Source organism: Trachemys scripta, chromosome 4, assembly GCF_013100865.1.
Source record: "Trachemys scripta elegans isolate TJP31775 chromosome 4, CAS_Tse_1.0, whole genome shotgun sequence".
Lineage (NCBI taxonomy): Eukaryota > Metazoa > Chordata > Testudines > Emydidae > Trachemys > Trachemys scripta.
Window position 1 is genome coordinate 49,380,217 of NC_048301.1, and position 20,071 is coordinate 49,400,287.

General features: G+C 41.2%; 1 protein-coding gene across 1 annotated transcript in view; it reads right to left on the bottom strand.

The window, feature by feature from the left end:
• Window positions 1-18,959, bottom strand: part of COCH (cochlin) — a 35,711-nt gene extending 16,752 nt beyond the window's left edge. Inside the window, exons 1-3 of the mRNA XM_034767248.1 lie at window positions 18,878-18,959; window positions 18,681-18,725; window positions 6,563-6,719 (exon numbers count right to left, since the gene is read on the bottom strand). Coding sequence (XP_034623139.1) covers window positions 6,563-6,719; window positions 18,681-18,725; window positions 18,878-18,902 — 227 coding nt within the window. The 5' untranslated portion in view covers window positions 18,903-18,959. The remainder of the gene's footprint in view (window positions 1-6,562; window positions 6,720-18,680; window positions 18,726-18,877) is intronic.
• Window positions 18,960-20,071: the final 1,112 nt, after the last annotated feature.

The window sequence follows — 20,071 nt, forward strand, 5'->3', positions numbered from 1 at the left end:
GATGTTTTTATCACTATTTGTATGGAAGGAAGTTTATGGTCAGGACAGACCAAGCTTCTCTGCAATGTCTCTTTAGGCTCAGAAATCCTGAGGGACAGCTTGCCAGATGGTTGGAGAAGCTGCAGTGCTATGATTTCACAATAGCACACAGCCCTGGTCATATGCATGTTAATGCTGATGCCTTGTCCAAGCAGCCTTGCTGTAAACCCTGTCCTAAGAAGGAGAGCAAGGAATTAGTTGTTCAAAGGAATGGGAGTGCTTCCCTTCCTCTAATTCGCAAAAGGGCCCATGTTTCTGATTTATCCACTTAACCATGGGGTGGGGTTGCAGGAATGGACCCAAAGCAACTCAAAACTTCCTAAAAACAGGATCCTGACAGTAGGGTAGTGTGTGACTGGAGAATCACCTTGCAAACGCAGCCACCTTGGAATGTAGTAAACACCACAGTCAAAGCTTTCTAGTCACAGAGAGAGAGCTTGGAATTTAAGGATTAAATATTGTATAGGAGCAGGGTGAAACCAGTGGGTGATGGATCCAGATACCAGTTGGTTGTACCAGATACATTGGAAAAAGAGGTTCTGAGGTTATGTCATGATCTCAAAACTCCTGGACATTTTGGGGTTACAAAATGCTAAGGGAGAATTTCTATTAGGTAACACACAAGCAGGATGTAGAAAGCTGGTGCAGGAAATCTGATCCTTGTGTTACAAAGAAGGGTTCCTCTAAAACTGGGAGTACCCTCTTGCAGCAATATCTTGTGTGGGCATCAATGTAATGCATTGCCACTGACATTAATGGGGCCTTGCCCTGTGACAGAGGCTGGCGACTGATATTTGCTGGTAGCTATGGGACTACTTTACAAAGTTGCCTGAGGTTTACCCAATAAGAAATCAAAAGGTTATGACAGTAGCAGAGATCCTTGTGAATGATTTCTTCACCAGATTTGGGATTCTGAGTGAGTTACACACAGATTGGGGTGAAACTTTAAAACCAGGGCTTTGGAGCTGTGTTCTGGTTCCGCTACAGCTCCAGGCAAAAACCTGCAGCTCCACTGCTCCAGAGCTGCTCCGGGCTCCGCTCCTAAGCCCTGTTTAAAACTAAAGAGTTTCAACAGGGTTGTGAAATTCTAGGGGTTCACAAAACTTGCACCACCCCGACACATCCACAGTCTGATGATGGTCAAAAGGTTCAGCAGGACTTTGGGGGTTCAGCTAGCTACCGTTGTAAAACAGCACCAAGAGGACTAGGACTAACATATCCCATTCCTTTTGATGGCTTATAGAACAGCAGCCAATGAGAGAACAAAGTGTACTACAGCACACCTCATGTTTGGGCATGTGCTAAGGCCCCCTCCCAGCAAACATTTTGTATGGAGTTTCTGAAGAGGAACAAAAGGGTTTCAACCATTTGGATGATGCAGGACCCCTATAATCCAAAACTGAAAAAGTTCACAGCTTTGCTAGGAAACATTTGAGAACAGCTGCTGATAAAATGAAAAGACTCTGTGACCTGAGGTCAGACGGGGAAACTTTTAAAAGAGGAGATGCTGGTCTGGTTCCACAATCCTAGGAGAAAAAAGGGTAGGAGCCCTCAACTGGATAAAACTTGGACAGAACCCTACACAGTAGTAACTCAAATAAACAAAGTGGTGTGTAGGATACAGTTTGGTCCCAGGACTAAACCCAAAGTTATCCATAAGGACCATATAAAACAGTACCAAGGGGTATAGCATTTCAAACAGAATGGGCAGGAATTGTCACAGCCAGCAAGTTCCACAGAAACAATAGACATGTCTCAAGAGCACACTGAAACAAAATCCAGGGAGAGAAAAGCCCCAAAGAGATTTGGGTGGGAATAAAATTATTTTATGTTGGGGATGTGAAACTATCCTGACAGACACCATGCATATGTAAATAGTTAATTTGTAATTTGTTAAATTAGTTCTTTTCTTTTTGTTTGGGATGTGTTATTGGGTGTCACCATTTTGGGCCTCATTGAGACTATTGACAAAGCTGAGGTTGATGTTAGGTTTGCGGAATGCGCACTTGATATTAGCTGAAATGAAATAACCGTATTTCTGGTATCTGTTTTTGTTCATTTGTTAATGAATTTGGAAAGTTCATTTTCATGATAGCTCAAGATTTCCTTTAAAGGTGAAATTCACCTTATACAGAAGGTCCAGGTGGGAGCTAAGCAGAAGGGCTTGTGAATTTCCGCCTAAATGAAAAAAACAATTTTTGCTATCGAAATCTGATTTATGTTTTTATAGAACCACTGTATTTTACTCTGGTGCCAATGCCTTGCGTGCCAAGGCTGTTTTGGTTATACTGGAACTTTATACATTTTCCAGGAACGCTTTTCATTCTATTGGTTAACTAATGATCACCACATTTTTTCCTGTTGTCCTATCAATGCCTGACAGTGACAATCCACAGAAGTGGGCAGCCCTTTCTCTTGACCAGGTGCACTATTAGTAATAACCATGGTTTACATTTAGACAGTTCTTTTCATTCCAAAATGCACACAAACAAAACAGAGTTACAGGTAAACCATTGAAATGCAGACGCACAGAGAGGGCCATCCAATATCTCACTGCGCAATACTGCGTGGGAGTGGGATTTTTGGCCCTGGACATCAAAACAAACGAAACAAACTTCACTATTATGAAAGGTATAACTTTAGTCCAAAGCCCCTTGAAATCTCTCAACAAGTTCATTTATCTTTAGACCAGACCCTGGGTAAGCAGACAGGACTCCAATTTTTAAAGTCTCATCTTCCCCTTCAGAGGCATGGAACTCAATGTACCTATCGTATCTCAGAAGGTGATGAAGAGCCAGCTTAGCCTTCTCACATTTTTGGCATGTCTCTTCCCAGAAGATCTTGACGTATCAAGCCCAATTTTTAGACTACTAAGCTATTCCTCCAAATAGTAGAGGTGGCCTTTTTCTCAGATACATGTATAAATCAAATCAAACTATTAACACCTGCTGGAGCAGCCAGTGGTAAGCAAAAACAGTTCTACAGTTCAAAGAAAAGGGAAATCAGAGATTTTTGCCTCATAGAAATTGTTTTCCTCTGGATAAATGTTCAGTCACTTTGGAATTCATGATGGTCCTGCCAGGTTTTTCATGTGAAGAGGGGCCCAGCAGCTCCACACAGCTCTCCTCAGCAGCACATAAGCTACTTACTTTAAAAAATAAGTTATTTGAGATGCTGCCAAGTGCCTGTTCTCTTGACTGGGCTCAGAGTAACGTAATGTTCAGATCGATGCAATTGTCTAGGTAAGGACAAGACAATGCCAAAACACAGTCCATGAAAGTGGATAGAGATGATATCATGCAAGGACAGGAAAAAACACGTCAAAATGAAAGGAAATGGATGTTACCTTTAAACTGCGGAGTCAATGTTCCAGTGGAAAAACACAAACATCAAGGAGCCCAGAGCTGAGGCTGCGTCCTTAACAAAAGTGTGTACTCATTTGACTCAGTCCAGAAATCTAAAGGCAAACTTCTCCTAGCATATTTCGATGCTAATAATTTTGCTATCCAGTTGATGTTTATGGGAAATCTACATGTGCTATACAGGGACAGAGCAGAATACAGAAGTCAGGATCTGAGAGGGGATACAGAGATACATCTCTGAGAAAGGAATTTTGCCCTGGAAGTTTCCATGATAAGAAGCATTTTTCACCACGTTTCAGCATAGCAGCCGTGTTAGTCTGTATCCGCAAAAAGAACAGGAGTACTTGTGGCACCTTAGAGACTAACAAATAAATTTTTACCATGACTACACTGTAAAATGTGTTCGTAAGTAGTTAATTACAGATGTCATTTCTGATGGAACTCAAGGATGAAAACAGAACCCCAAGTGATGACAGCTGAATTAACTTGGCTCCCATCTTTCTCTCCCTACTCCCAGACTTCTAGCTGCTAATGCAATTCCTTCCATCTCCTTCCTCCCCTGTGGCCACAAGAAGCGGCATCCTTCCCAACTGCAGCCTGCTGCTGCTGGCTTGCCTGTATTCTCCATCTTTGACCCAAAGCTGTTCTGGGTTCAGTGCCAGCTTTTCCCTACAACACAGGTTCTGTTGTCTCTGCTTCCACTGCACTCCATGTTTCTGGCGTGACTTAGGAACAAGACCCAGCAGGAGCAGGCAGTGGCCCAAAGTTTCCCAACAGACCTAACTGCCCAGAAGTGCATTCCTCTGGCCAAACATACTCTCTGCCAATTTTCTCCTAGTGAACACCACAACTCAGGAAATTCTCATACCCCTTGGGATTAGCCTTGTGTCCTAAAGACTAATATAGCTAACTTGGTAAAAGTGTGGCATTTCTTGTGACATTGGGAGTATGGGAGTCCAGTGTCAGACTTGAGGCATGTCCCACCTCTGACTAGGCTTTAAAAGTTATCTAGTGTTTAGCATATATCATCTAAAAATTAACATATTGGGCCAGATCCTCAGCTGGTGTAATTTGGCATCTAGGCCACTATTACCCCAGCTGAGGATCTGGTCCTCAATTTTGCCTTCTGATTATTAATCCAATTAATGTCTCAAGGGTAGCGTTAGCTCAGTTCCTCATGTCTAGGCATAATCATCAGTAGGTTCCCTTCCACTCCTCATGACAGAGATATACCTTTTATTGTCTAGTCAGGAAAAGGCTGGCGATGTTCCGTATCTTGACAGTAATAGGCATATTAAAAAGAAAGGAAGGATTTAATATAATAACCAAAATGGGCACAAAACCTCACATCAGTTACAGTATAGGGAATTATTTGGGGCCATAGTCTACAGTCATTACACATGTCAAATAGTATTACTCTAGCAAGTAGTCCATTGAAGTAAAGGGGACTACTCGTGTGAGGAAGGATTGGAGAATCCAGCCTTGAATTAGTGATGGGTTAGTTCCAAATCCTGAATCTAGATTTGCATCTAAACTGTCACATGGGCCTATTTTTTATTCAAATACAGTTTTACTGTGAAGAATTCTTTCATTTTTGGTTGTGAAGTCAGTTCTTTAATAACTCGCATGAAAAGTTTTTACAGCACATTCTTGAACTGTTAACTTTTTTAAATCTAAAGTACTGTACTGCATTGTATTTGTACTCACTAAAAAGCATACAAACTATTTGCGTAGCTTTCAAGAAACATACACAATACTATTGTACAGCAAGTAAATGACTCTACAAACTGCGACTTCAAGAAGAGTTCAGTACATGTGTAGAGGGTAGTATATTGTCCATTACCTAACCCTGGTTGGGAGTGTGGTGGGAGTTTAAATTTCCCCAGCACAACCTCCTCACGCTCATACTTTACATAGGTGAAGTGGTTTTCACCCTAAAAGAATAAGCAAAAATACCAGAGAAATAATAATTTCTTAAAGAATAATAATTATAGTTATTACTAGTGAAATAGTGTTTCCTAGTATCCAACCTAGACCTCCCTCACTGAAACTTGAGACCATTGCTTCTTGTTCTGTCATCTGCCACCACTAAGAACAGCCGAGCTCCATCCTCTTTGGAACCCCCTTCAGGTAGTTGAAGGCTGCTATCAAATCCCCCCCTCACTCTTCTCTTCTGTAGACTAAATAACCCCAGTTCCCTCAGCCTCTTCTTGTAAGTCATGTGCCCCAGCCAATCACATGCAGTGGGACAAATCCTTCCTTAAAAGCTTTAGAACATAGATGATCACCCAAGTTTTAACCCCAAGAGCTACATAGTGCACAAAAACTACACCATAATTTGAGTAATTTTGTTTTAAGGTCATAACATGCTACATTGCCTAACTTCCATAATTAATTACTCTTAAAAGGAAACAAATTCTTTCTTTTAAAAATTATATTTAAAATACTTAAACATTTCTAACCCACACTAAATGCCTGATGGCCCATATAGTGACATTAATTAAAAATATATTCAAAATCCTTTTCTTGCTATCCAAATACCCAGATTCATGGGCAAAATTTTGCAGCGACATAAGTGGTGGTGTAAATTACACATTGTGTAAATTGTAGTCATGAAAACAAATATAATTGGTAAATTAATGTAATATTGATTAATACTGAGCTTGTATGCAGTAAATTGATCCTGATCATTGTTGTGTCAGCTTACACTGGGGCTGAAATTGACTTGAGCAGTGTTGAGAATGGTGTGGCATAAGAAAGTAGGAGAGCGGAAGCCTGCTTTATCTTACACCTTCCAACTAGTAACTTTTCAGGCTATAGTCTCCCCACTTCCACCTCCCATATCTATAAATTATACTCATTGCGCACCGGTTGCCAGGCTAGTGCAAGTTATTCTACTTTGCCATTTAGACCAGTTTTAAGAGCATCTTTCTATCATTATTGTCACTGTTGAATTTGTCCCTGAGACTTCATGAAAGTTACAGCCACTTACTCCAAGCTGTATTTGACTTGAAGTCTTTTAATGACATTTTGTTGGTGTGTTTTGAGAATTGTCAGGAATATCCATAATTTGGGTGGCAGCTAAAGGTTACAACTGAAAAATATAGTTAATTTCTAAAATGTGTTTCCTTGTCATCTTGATTAGTAGTCTTCTAGCTTACCTGTGAATGGCAGCTCCACAGATGCTGGAAAGGGAGGCATAAACTACATTCCCAAAGACATAGAACTGCCATAGCGGGCAGTCTGCTGGACAGAGGACATCTGCTCTCTCCTTTCTGAGATCAACTCCCCTTGTAAGGCATGTGATGGTAGTGGGGGCTAAAGAGGAAAAGAAAAATTTGAGCTCTGAGGCTTGAACAGCCTGTTAAAATGAATCTGGAGGATCATTTTCAATCTACCCACCGTATCTCAGTTTAAAGCACACATTTTAATTTGAAATTAAGCTACAGCCTTGTCTTGTACTGCAGTCTGGCTTTAAGGATTTGGGTACAGCATATATCATGGGCAATGACCAGGAAGATTACACACTCTTGTTTCACAATCATGTTGGAAAAAGCAAGAACCAACAAGAAATGATTGAAAGCACTGAACTACATTCAGCAGAGGACAACACAGATGATGGTGGCAAGCTGGAGGGCTTTGGAGGAGAAAGGCACCAGCAGTTCAAAGCAGCAGCAGCAGCTTTCTCTATTACTAGGGCGTACGGGCATGAGGAAGGCTGCTCAGAGCCAGTGAACCCCCAAAAGTGGGCAACACCGTCCATGAAAGGAATGGGGGTCAGGGATGTGTTGATTCAGACCATCCCCTGGACAACCTCCACCAACAGAGCTCCTAAGAAGCTCTCAGCAGAAGCTAAAGCCACCATCGAAGATGGAATTCATAAGAGAAGGTGACAGTGGTACCATCTTCACTTCACTTCAATCCCATTAAGACTATCAGAAAAATTGAGGCCAGTGCAGTGAGGTTAGATATTCATCTGTCTGCCCCAGCAAGAGTGAATTAGGTCTATTATTGCAATGCTACCTATTTCTAGAACATGTAAGCCACTGCCATGGAGCGTATAGGAGAGACAAGGTGGGTGAAGTAATATCTTTTAATGGACCAACTTCTGTTGGTGGAAAGTACAAGCTTTTGAGCTTCACAGAGCTTGTCTTCATGGACAGCATAGAAAGCTTAGTGCAACTAACTGAAGCTGCTTTTAGTCAGTTGCATAAAAAAATCATTTTTAAGTGACAAAGGACACAGTGAAAACAAGTCAACCACGTGGTCAATAGACATAGATAAAATGTAACTTGGCAAAGTGAAAACTTCATGTTTGTCTTTGGCTGGGATTTTGAAGAGCACCTCAGTGAGTCAGATGCCTTTGTCCCATGGGAAGTTGCTGTCTCTTCTGTTTTTTCTATTGTGAGCTCAGGCATATTATTTTCCCTTTTTAGCAACAATAACTATTTAACATACAGTACATTACATTACATTACAAGTACCTAAAGCTATTTTCCAGAGAGGCTTTCCATTATATAAGTATACAAAGGGAAAGCCAAGTTATTTTACAAGATATTTCTATGTAATGGAAATGGATGGTCAAATTACTTAACTGGATGTAGGGGTCTGGTTGAGGCAGTGTGCCATATTAGCACTTCTCTTTTATCTCCATCAATGTCTGCAAAATTTATTTTTTATTAAAAACCAAAAATATTACTTGGTAAATTTTTGAACTGATGAAGACATTTTTCAAATATGAATCTATGTCATAATTCATCTTCAGAGAAACAATAGTTCTAAAATGTGTGAACTGCTCCATTTCGCTCAATATGCTGTATGTTAATTCTGAAGTATAATGATGGTTACATAAGGGGCAAGTTTTCAAAACTGAAAATCAGAAAGCCTTGCACCTACATTATGTGAACAATTACTGTGACTGTATGTGGGAATTTGGCAGTTAGTCATGCAATGATTTAAGATGACTTACCATATGCAAATATACGTATGGTAACGGCACACAAATGTAGGGTCACTCCTGTGCATACATTTTTGCATGAGGATCAAGCCTAGTTCTTTTGAGAACTTGGTATTTAATGTGCAACATCATTAACTATTCTATCCCCAGTCAATGTAGCACGTCCAACTAGTGTGGGAGTGTGGCAAACTTGGGTTTTTTTTCAGCAGTAACATCACTTCTGCCTCACAATCTGACCCCTGACTGGATACCGATATTGACTTTCTAAGAACAAATCTTGCCCCTGACGTCTTTGTAACAGATTTTTTTCCTCTCCGTTAACTACTGTATCATCAGCTATTCATCCTATAGGCTTAAAATGTAGAAATTTTACCAGCATGAAGAGAAAAAATCTTAAATGGATCTGAATAGATTCCAAGGCCAGAAGGGACCATTGTGATCATCTAGTCTGATCTCCTGTAGGCCATTGAACTTCCCCAGTAACTTCCTAGAGCATATAAAATAGTTCTTCACCAACTTCACATACCCTGGGCTGCAGAGATTTTTAGGGGGGTCTGGGACTAACTCTGTAACTGAGGCCCCCTCACCCTGAGAGGAGGCCCAGATGGGGAGTTGGGGGTCCATCCTGCAGCAGCAGCTTGATTTGTGTCCTGAGGGACTGAGCCTGGCTCCCCACTCTGGGCATTGCGACCTGATCATCATGACAGAGGGACTGCTGGGCCAAATTTCAATGAGTGTTACTGTGACTCCGTGCACCAGGTTGCAGCACTACTCGCTCTGGGGGCCCTCTCAAATAGGAAATCCTGGGGCAAACTCCCCCTTCTCCCCCTCTAGGATGGCCCTACCACTCATACTTGCAGCAAAGATCACATGTGATACTATTACTAAAAGTGCTTTACCTTGGGATCACAGCAAACAATTCTGTTTTTCATTAGCATATTGAACATACTGCATGTCAGTGAGACATGAAAGTGAGACATGACCCAGAAAGTCACATATTTTTATCTCATTTATTATTTTATAAATGTGTTAGTTAAGATTTTTATCCATGCATTTGCCAGTAAGGGCCTTATTTTCAAAATAGCAGAAGTGCTAGGGACAGAAATGCAGGAGGAGTTGAGAGAACTTTCTGGATATTTCTGTGTGCAAATACCATATTACACTTTTAATCACAGTAATTGTGTGTACCAGATAGGCATACAATTGTGCATGTGGTTTTGCAGATGAGCCTTGGCATCCGATATTTTGAAAATTAAACCCATAATATGAGAGACTTAAAATGGGAAGGGGGGAGGAGTGAAATGAGGACCTCTAAGCTTTGTGAAATCGTTTAAAAATACACTTTTTTTGGATATTTATAAAACGTTTGTTTTACTTTAAAAAAAAAAAAACTGTGCCTCTATGGTCCATCTTGTCCTATTTAGATTGTAGGATCTTCAGGGCAGGGACAGGGACTTTTAAAATTTGAGTCTTATACAGAACTAAGCATATTGTTAGTGCTTCTAATTCTCTGAAAGTGACAGCCACAGCACTTAAATTCTGCACGACCCTCTGGGTACTACTTGCTTTCAGATATAATACTTACTTTGGGTCAGAGCCTAAGCCACAGGGTATTATTATTCAGAAAGCTCATGCCACTTGCCTCAAAAAATATTTCCAGTAAGTAAGGCAATTGTACTTGAACAAACATGTTAAGTTTCATCCAGACTGGGGGTTTTTTAATGTAAGGGAAACAATTTTATCTCTGTAAAAAGTTTCATATGATTTTCAGATTAAAAAGTAGCAGGTCCAAAAATTTGACTAAATATTTCCAGGAAAGCAAATGGCTAAAATAAAATCAAGAGCATACTGGTAATGAGGGTATAACTCCTCTTCTATAAATTATGTAAGGAAGTGTCTTCAGGCTAAGAGATTCCCCCTTTTTTGTTAGTCATAACAATACTCCTATCCAATTCCATTAGTATCAATGGGAACTGTGTACACTTACAAGAGCAGATGAGGCAGGTGGCATGGTATAATTGTTTAAGTACAGTCTGGAAGTCCAAAGCTCTATTCCCATTTCTCTTGCTGACTGGATAATACATCATGGGATTACCTGGTTGTCAGAGGTGCTGAGCAGTACATCCCCAGCTCCCACTGAAATCAAGTATCTTTGAAATTCTGGTCATTAACTTCTCATTCTCAGTTTCTACATCTATAAAACGGGGACAAATACTTACCAGCCTCAAATGAGTGTTGTGGGGATTAAGTAGCTAGAGCCTGTAAGGAACTTTGAACCCACAAAGTGCTTATAAAAATATAAAAATCCTCGGTATTATCATTAATTAGGGTTCCCACAGTCTCCCTTCCCCAATGATCTACTTATTTAAAGATGCCACTGTACCCATCACTACAAGTGAGCAACCTAAAGGTCCTTTCCTCTGACTCACTGACAGTATCATGTACTCTACTCTCTGCTTCGTGCCAGCCCATTGTGTGCAAGGTTGTAGAACTAGTCTGTCCCTGTGGTAAAAGAAACAGATTTTCCTTTTGATTCTAATTTGTTATTTCAAGTTCATCTCAGGGAATTAGTGACATCTTTTTATTGGTTTAATCTTCATAAATTCATGGCTATGTAACGGTGCCTGTTGCCACAATGCCAATGTATCCTGACAGTCCCTTACTGGGCTTTCCTCGTGCATTTGTCATGTGTCTTCATAATCTATGGAAAATTCAGTACTCTGATTTTAATTGACTTTCTGAAATTCACATTACTCATATTTGCAAGCAATTAAACTGGCTCCTGGTGCAATGGCTAATTTAGGGGCAAATGCAGGAACCTAGTATTCAACCCAAATAGTGAGGTGTACACTGGTTATCTCTAAGAGATACCTCTCCGTAGACTGCTGTGCAGCTACAGAGCCACTGCCCAGGGTATCTCAGCTCTGGTGGCTGAGATAACATGCTGTACCCCACACATGCATCACAGTAGTGATTTTTGGGAACTGAAGAAGGGCCAAAGGGTCAAGAGCCTCTGGTCCTCCCACAATCTCTCTCTCAGCTGCACAGTGATATGCATTTCTTGCATAGCCCTTCCCCCAAACAATCCAACTCCTTTCCTAGTTCAGCAGAACTACATCAATTTTGCTGCCAGGAAGAACTCTGCAGCCACAGACATGGGAGCTGGATTTGATTTATACTCTCACCCTTTCCATACTTGTATGGGGTCTAATAAGTTTTCCTCTACTTTTAAATGTTCATTTGTAGACCTCCACCAGTCTCCCCATGTTACAGTTAATATTACTGTTATGTTTGTAATGTTCTTCTCCAGTACAGCAATTTGGTCTATGCATAATTAATAATAATTCAGAAATTAATAATCATTTTGGTCTGATGCTAAACTTTTTACCTTCTTAAGTACACATCCAAATTCAGCACTGAGGATAAAGCCTGTTCAATGCATTAAAACATTTGAAACATAGAGAGGTCCTTTTAAATATTCAGTGGTTTGACTATCTGTGCCTAGCTTAATTGCAAATAACAAATGTAGTAGATAAATGCTAATGAAAATAGTTGTTACCCATAAGTTACACCCCTAAGTATTTTTCACTTGATTCTCGTTCTATTTCTGAATTAATTTGATAGAACTTTCCCTTAATTTCATGAAAATGTTTTGTGATGGGAATTTGAAAACATAGACTCTAAATCTAATTATGTTGCAGGAGAAAAGCTTATCTTGCAATTTATCATTACAGATCCATTCATGTCCACTATAGACTCCCAATGGCGTTTGGAGTGCACAGTGAATGAAGAATTGGGCTTTAAAAGCTCCAAGAAAATGAGCAGACTCCCACTCTATCATGGCTTGCACACACACTCTATACTTCACAGAAACACAACACCTCAGAATACTGTGTGGAAACACATTGTATTTCTTCCTGATTTAAACATGATTTAATGGAGGAAGTTCCATGTAGAAATATAAGGATGGATGTCTTGCTTCAGTGCTGGACCTACAAAAGACAGGGGAGAACCTATTACAAAGGCTTTGAAGTCTGTCTTCTCTCCTATGACATCCATCAAATAACCATACCATAGATTTCAACATTTTGTGACCCAAGAACCTCTTAATGCCAACTGGAAAGGGAGTGCAGAAGGGTTACAGGAATCTCCTGATTCTGGTGTGTGCATTCTGGTTCACCAAAGAATGCCATGTGAGGTCTCAAATGAAAGCAAGTGTCATGCCAGACAGCAACATTATTGTGAAATTTATGTACAGATGCTATGTAAAGAATTATGTATCTATATTAGGACCATCACATGATTAAAAAAATTAATTGCATGATTAATCATGCAATTAATCATACTGTTAATAATAGAATACCATTATTTAAATATTTTTTGATATTTTCTACATTTTCAAATATATTGATTTCAGTTACAACACAGAACACAAAGTGTACAGTGTTCACTTTATATTTATTTTTATTACAACTATTTGTGCTATAAAAACAAAAGAAATAGTATTTTTCAACTCACCTCAGACAAGTACTGTAATACATTATCTTTACCATGAAAGTTGAATTTACAAATGTAGAATTATGTACAAAAAATAACTGCATTAAAAAATAAAATAATGTAAAACTTTAGAGCCTACAAGTCCACTCAGTCCTACTTCTTGTTCAGTCAGTCACTCAGACAAACAAGTTTGTTTACATTTGCAGAAGATAATGCTGCCCGTTTCTTATTTACAATGTCACCTGAAAGTGAGAACAGGTGTTCACCTGGCACGTTGCAGCCAGTGTCATAAGATATTTACGTGCCAGATGTGTTAAAGATTCATATCTCTTTTCATGCTTCAACCACCGTTCTAGAGGACATGCATCCACGCTAATGCAGGGTTCTGCTCGTTAATGATCCAAAGCAGTGCAGACCGATTTATGTTCACTTTCATCATCTGAGTCAGATGCCACCAGCAAAAGGTTGATTTTCTTTTTTGGTCTTTCGGGTTCTGTAGTTTCCACATCAGCAGGGCTGGCTCCAGTGTTTTTGTTGCCCCAACCGGCAAAGAGGAAAAAAAAAAAAAGCCACAATCGGCGGCAGAGCCGCTGCCGCTTCGTTCTTATACAGCAATTCGGTGGCAGGTCCTTCTCTCCGAGAGGAACTGAGGGACCCGCCGCCAAAGATCCCCTTTCCATTGGCCGCCCCAAGCACCTGCTTGCTGCGCTGGTGCCTGGAGCCAGCCCTGCACATCAGAGTGTTGCTCTTTTAAGACTTCTGAAAGCATGCTCCAAACCTCATCCTTCTCAGAGTTTGGAAGGCACTTCAGATTCTTAAAGCTTGGGTCGAGAGCCAGGAGCCAGTTTAATTGCTTGCAAATATGAGTAATGTGAATTTTAGAAACCTCACATTGGTACCTTCTTTGTGTTTTGTCATATTTGCAGCAAACGTGTTCTTAAAACGAACATGTGCTGGGTCATCATCCGAGAGTGCTATAACATGAAATATATGGCAGAATTCTGGTAAAACAGAGCAGGAGATATACAAATCTCCCCCAAGGAGTTCAGTCACAAATTTAATTAACATTTTTTTTTAACAAGCTTCATCAGCATGGAGGCATGTCCTCTGGAATGGTGGCCGAAGCAAGAAAGGGCATATGAATGTTTAGCATATCTGGCATGTAAATATCTTGCAATGCTGGCTACAAAAGTGCCATGCGAACGCATGTTCTCACTTTCAGGTGACATTGTAAATAAGAAGCCAGCCACATTATCTCCTGTAAATGTAAGCAAACTTGTCTATTTTAGTGATTGGCTGAACAAGAAGTAGGACTGAGTGGACTTGTAGGCTTTAAAGTTTTATATTGTTTTGTTTTTGAGTGCAGTTATGTAACAAAAAAAATCTACATTTGTAAGTTGCACTTTCACAATAAAGAGTTTGCACTACAGTACTTGTATGCGGTGAATTGAAAAATACTATTTCTTTTGTTTATCATTTTTACAGTGGAAATATTTGTAATAAAAATAATATAAAGTGCACATTGTACACTTTGTATCCTGTGTTGTAATTGAAATCAATATATTTGAAAATGTAGAAAAAACATAAAAAAATAATTTTTAATGGGCAGTCCTTGTTTAAAAATGAGATTAAAACTGCGATTAACTCAAAAAAAATTGTGTTAAAAAAAATTAATCGTGATTAATCATGTGAATTAACTGTGATTAATTGACAGTCCTAATATATATTCTTAAAGTTTGTATCAAGGTGTTAGTCACCAGAAAAGGTGAAAAACAGGTTATCTGTCAGACAGGAGATATCTATCCATCTATCTGTTTACATGTGGACTGAGTATTGTTTCATTCAGAACGGGTCCCCTATCACCAGTCTGAACTGAATGCAAATGAAGGATTGTCAAAAAGAACTGCCAGGAGGGGAAACACAGTGGAGATAGACAACTTTATCTTGAGGTGCATAAAGGAGATTTGCTTGAGTATATTGGGTGGGGCAAAGAGCCTGAACAGGCACCCTTCACTGAGGAAGAAAAAGGACAGCACTTTTGTTTCATAAACGAGGGGTCTAGGCCAGGCTTGGTTGAAAATGGAGGCTGGAGAATTTAGGGTGAGTTAAGTTTCTTTAGAGTAACTTGCTAGTTTAGTCTCTAGAAAGCGAGTTATGATTTTGTTTTTTATGTATCCATTTGTCTCCAAAGTTCTTATTCACTATTATTTGAATCTCTAATCTTTGATAATAAATGTATTACTGTTTTCACTATAAATATATCTAAGTGCTGTGGTGTTAAGCAAAGTGCTGTACTGAGTTACAAGATGATGTACACTGTTCCATTGGGAACAGCAGACCTGGTAGTTCTGTGAGTGTTCAGTGGATAAGGGGCTGGACACGGCAGGGAACACTGAGTATTTGGGCATGGGTCTGTGCTTGAACAGAGGAAGTGAGGCCTGCAGGGGTCTGGAAGGCAGTGCTTGTGCTGCTAGAGGCCACTGGTTTCAGAGAACTGACCCACAGCAGGCACAGACATAGCTGCTTCATGCTAAGGGGCAGGCAGTGATGAGGTGCTTTACAACCCTGGATACCCTTAGGATGTATCACACATTCCATAGCTCTTCTATCCAATACTTTCCTACATTACCATCTTTGCACTATACAGTTCTGCTACTTATTACTGCAAAAAATGAACAACTTTCACACAACTGTCAAACAAGAGTCACTAAACATTTAAAGGGAGTCTTATCAAGGTAAAAGCCACAACTAAATGTTGCCCTGTGTTGCTTGGGTATAGGAGAGAGCAGAATCTGTCCCAATATATTTAAAGAACAGTTTCATTGTAAACTATTATAAAGCCAGGGATTATAAAGAGTGAAATAGCTTTGCGTCATGTCACTGCTTATGCTTTTTTTTCCTTTTGCCATTTTTGTACTGCTTGCACAGTGAAACTGAAGTATTCACTTTCCTTTTCTGCCTCGAGCCTTCAAACAAGTATGTGTTTAAATTACATGGAGAAATAGTCCCACAGGTCTTGTCTATACTGGGAAAATGCATCATGTTGGAAAATGTGTTAACTAACAGGTTTATACTAATACAATGTTAAACACAATTTTGCCCTGAGCATAGACAAGGATAACTGGGTTTAAAAATGTGTTAATGGCTATGTTGTCTGTGTTTTTGTTTGTTTATTTTGACATTTCATTTATACTGTTTTGTTTCCTTTTGAACAGCCTATGGTTAACTAAGACCAGCTAACAAATAATCAACATACACAGGTGTTTCCAGGATTGGGCAGATACAGTCAGTTTCATTTGTGGCATCTAGAGCCTAATCCAGCTCCCATTGAAGTGAGATGAAATATTCCTATGGATTTCAATAGGAGTAGGATCAAGAGTAAAAATTTTGAAAGCACCTAAGTGATTTGGGAGCCTAAATCCCTTTGACTTTCAGTGAGACTTAGGTTCTTAAATCACTGCTGAAAATGGGATGTAGATGATTTTGAAAATGTTGCCTCAAACCTCTGATGCCCTAATGTCATGTTGTTGAGTGAGTGTGGGTGGGGAAATATTTTTTAAACTTATTTTCATTTTTTTAATGAATAAAAATTTCTATTAATATTACCTTATTGAAAACCATTTAAAGCAACCCTAAGCAAGGGCATAAATTAAATTGCCAGTATTCCTTTAATATCTCTTTAGTTGCTTTGATAGATACCTTTAATTTACAGGACTTTATCCCAGTTAGGAAGGATCCTAAAGAGTTCTTCTATTGTTCCCTGCCAGTGTTGAAAGCTATTTCCTCTCTTTATATGTACCTGCAAATAAATGGGCAAAATTGACCCTGGTTTAGGTTCTGCATTACTGCCTAGTTAGAAGATCCTCAGTAACTATTTCTATTTATCAGTTGGACACCAGGCCATCATACTAACATTACAAACAAATAAACAAATGAAAATAGCAAATGAAATTCTTATATTATACATACTAATTTGAAGTCACTCACCATTTGGGGTCAGGATCATGCTCTGGTTCCAGGAATTCATCGCTGGACAGGAGGGATTCTGGCTCCTTTCTTTTGCCCTTGCTTCTCTCCCATTGATGGAGGGAATGGAGAGAGTTTCATTTGGGAACATGGTCCCAAAGACAAAGTGGTTGCACTCCTTAGTTGCTCAACTGATTTGCCTTCTTTTATTTTTCTACTGCCATGTGTCCACTTGGGTGTGATTCCGGCTCCATGGAGTCACCGTTCTCCCAACAGCAGAGTTTCACTCATCCGTTACACTTCGTCAATATGCCACCCACAGTCTGTTGGGCACTTTTGTATGTCTTTTCCCTTCCAGGGTAAAATCATGGCAGAACTGGCTTAAAGTGTTTGCATTGAGTCTTATAGTCATAATATGTTTGTAGGTTGTCTGATGTCAAATCCTTTTTAAGCTTCGTAAGTGTCTCTCACTCACTCTCTCATATACATACACTACTACATTTACCGTTCACTTTGTTACACTATAGAAAAGTTTGATACCTTTGCCTCCTGAAAGTTTTTCAACCTACCCAGTACCGATTTAAAACAAAACAAAACTGGAAATACCAACTCTCTCCATCTCCTTCTATGCTTCTCACTTTTAAAAGACAAGTCTTGTCATATAGCTACAAACCTATGTTCTCCCTTCAAATAATTATGTCAAAATAATATGGAACCAACAAAACAAAACAAACATTCTATTAAACATTGCTCAATCATTTTACTTTTTGATGTATGCTATCTCCCATGATCTGTTTAGTTTATTAGCCTTTTGGAGCAGGTATCTTGGCTGTGAAACGCCTAGCACACTATTGGTACTAAAGAATAAAATAATAAAAATAAAATAAAAATATTTGTCTTGTGTATCATTCATTGTATCTGGATAATCCCATTTGCAAGCTGTGTTTTGTTTATTTTTTTGGCTAGAGAGAGGGCGGATAATATAAATTCACAAAGAAGTGTTAGTTAACAGTTACCCCATCACGAAATTCTCTTTCACAACCGGACATATAGTAGCAGGGAAGGAAAGCCTGGTGCTACATCCAATCCCATATGGTAACAGCATTGTTTTTTTTCTTCAATATATACATGTGGATTTCAGAGCACTTTGAAAATCCTGTTTTGAACAGAAATGGTGCTGCAGTCTTAACTCTGGAGCAGCTAGCAGTGGCTCAGTAACCCAATGAGGGCATGATAGGGTAAAGAGAGGCAGCTAGCATCTAAATTCAACAAACAAATAGTCCTATGAGCTCTGAGATGTGATCCCATCAATGTGGTATTAGTTTGAATATTTGCCTGGTTAACAGAATTTGCTAATATTATGCGAAAAGCAAGGACATGCTGGTGCTAGTCTTTATATAAAAGAGAAAAGGCTACTGTGTGTTCAGTCATTTCTTACCTTAGAGCATAAACAAATTCCCGGTAGCCCATACACAAAGAATTATTATTTTCCTATCACAGTTACAGTAAGAATTTTTCAGGTGAGATAGAAAAGGATTCTACAATCACAAGACACGCTGCTTTTGTACTTGGTTTAACTTGCACTTGGTGTGTGACTATTAAAGCCGTGAATAGTTTCAGAGATGCTTGAACGCGCCACAATTAGACATTTTAAACAAATCTAAATAAAAAAATTAAGTTCGCTTGGAAAAAGCAAGCGCAAATTTATATTTAGCAATTGCGGAACTCCCTTAAGTCAAGCGCTACGCTGGAAATGTATGTCCAGGATTGTAGAGGGAGATGATCGCTAATGTGTCGAACTGGCTCAGCCCTATGTATAAAACGGAGCCTCTGAGAAATAACGGAGACTATCCACTCACCCGAGCCGTCGCTTGCCCGCACCGGGCTGGCCAGCAGGACGCCACCTGTAATCAGAGACAGAGGGATTCAGTAGCGGTCCCACAGCCGAGCAGGGTAACTGGGTGCAGGCGCGCTTGGCCGTGGGGTTCGGAGCGGATCGCCGCGCCGCGCGGGCAGGCGGGGTGCGGTGACCGGGGGACGCGGAGGCGCTACCCACCTAGCAGCATCAGCACAGGAGACATGGCGGCCGCGCACACTGGCACCTGGGGAGAGGGAAGAGAACTTCAGCGCAGCGCTCGGCAGCGGCAGGGTTAACAAGGCGCCCCCTCCCCCCGGTGTGTGGTTAGGTGGAGTTAGGGGCGTCGGTGGCCAAGCCTCGGGGTGTCTCTGGCACCGGGCTGGGAGGTGGAGTGTGGGCACCTGCGCGGGGCTCGCGTGGAGAGGGCGGGCTCTCCTGCGCCCAGGCACGGGCTGCTTGGCTCCGCTCGGACCCCTGGGGACCAGCCCCGGGAGCTCCTGGCGGGCACAGCCTCGTGGGGGCCGGTGGAAGACAACCCACCCCCGGGAGCTGCAACACACTGCCTGGCTGGCGACGCTGCCCAACGCGCTGCTGCTGCGGCTGGTGCCTGTGACAGCGCCGCGAGTCCCGCGCGCGCTTTAAACCCTTCCACGAGCGCATGAGCACTGGGCAGACCCGCGCTGCCTGGGTGGCCTGGGCGGGCGACCCGGCGGGGAGGGAGCGAGCGCCAGGCTGACAGCCTCACTGGTAAATTGCCTGAGGGCAGCAGCAAGCAGATGCGCGGGGCGCCGGCAGGGCCTCTTCTCTCGGCCCTGCAAGCCGATCGGAACGGATTCCCGGGCACCCGTGTAAACCTGGCCGCCTGTGGAGTGACTCCGGAGTCACACCTGGACAAGTGAGACCAGAACTCGGCCCGGGGGGCTCTACTCTGCCCCCAGGGGGTCGATGGACACACAGGCAAACAGACCTGCCGCCCATCCGGGCCAAACCTTGGCGATCGTGTACAAGTTCATAGACAGTCCCTTACCGTCTGGTGGGATAGCACTGTGAGCTGCATCTTGTGCAAGGACAGCTCATTGCTGGGCAGGAGGGAGCTCGGCTCCTTTCTCTCGCCTCCCCTTCTGCCCCGTTGATGGAAGGGATGGAAATTTTCCTTTGGGAACAGGAGTCTCCAAGACAAAGCCGTTGGATTCCTCAGCTGTTCAGCTGATTCCCAATCCTGTAGTTTTTCTATTGCCATGTGTCCACTTGGGTGTGACTCTGGCTCTGTGGAGTCACCGTTCTCCCATCAGCAGCGTTCCACTCACGCCTGACCCTTAGCAATATGCAGCCCACAGCCTGTTGGGCATTTTCTGTATTTCTTCCCTTCCTGGCTAAAATCGTGGCAGAACA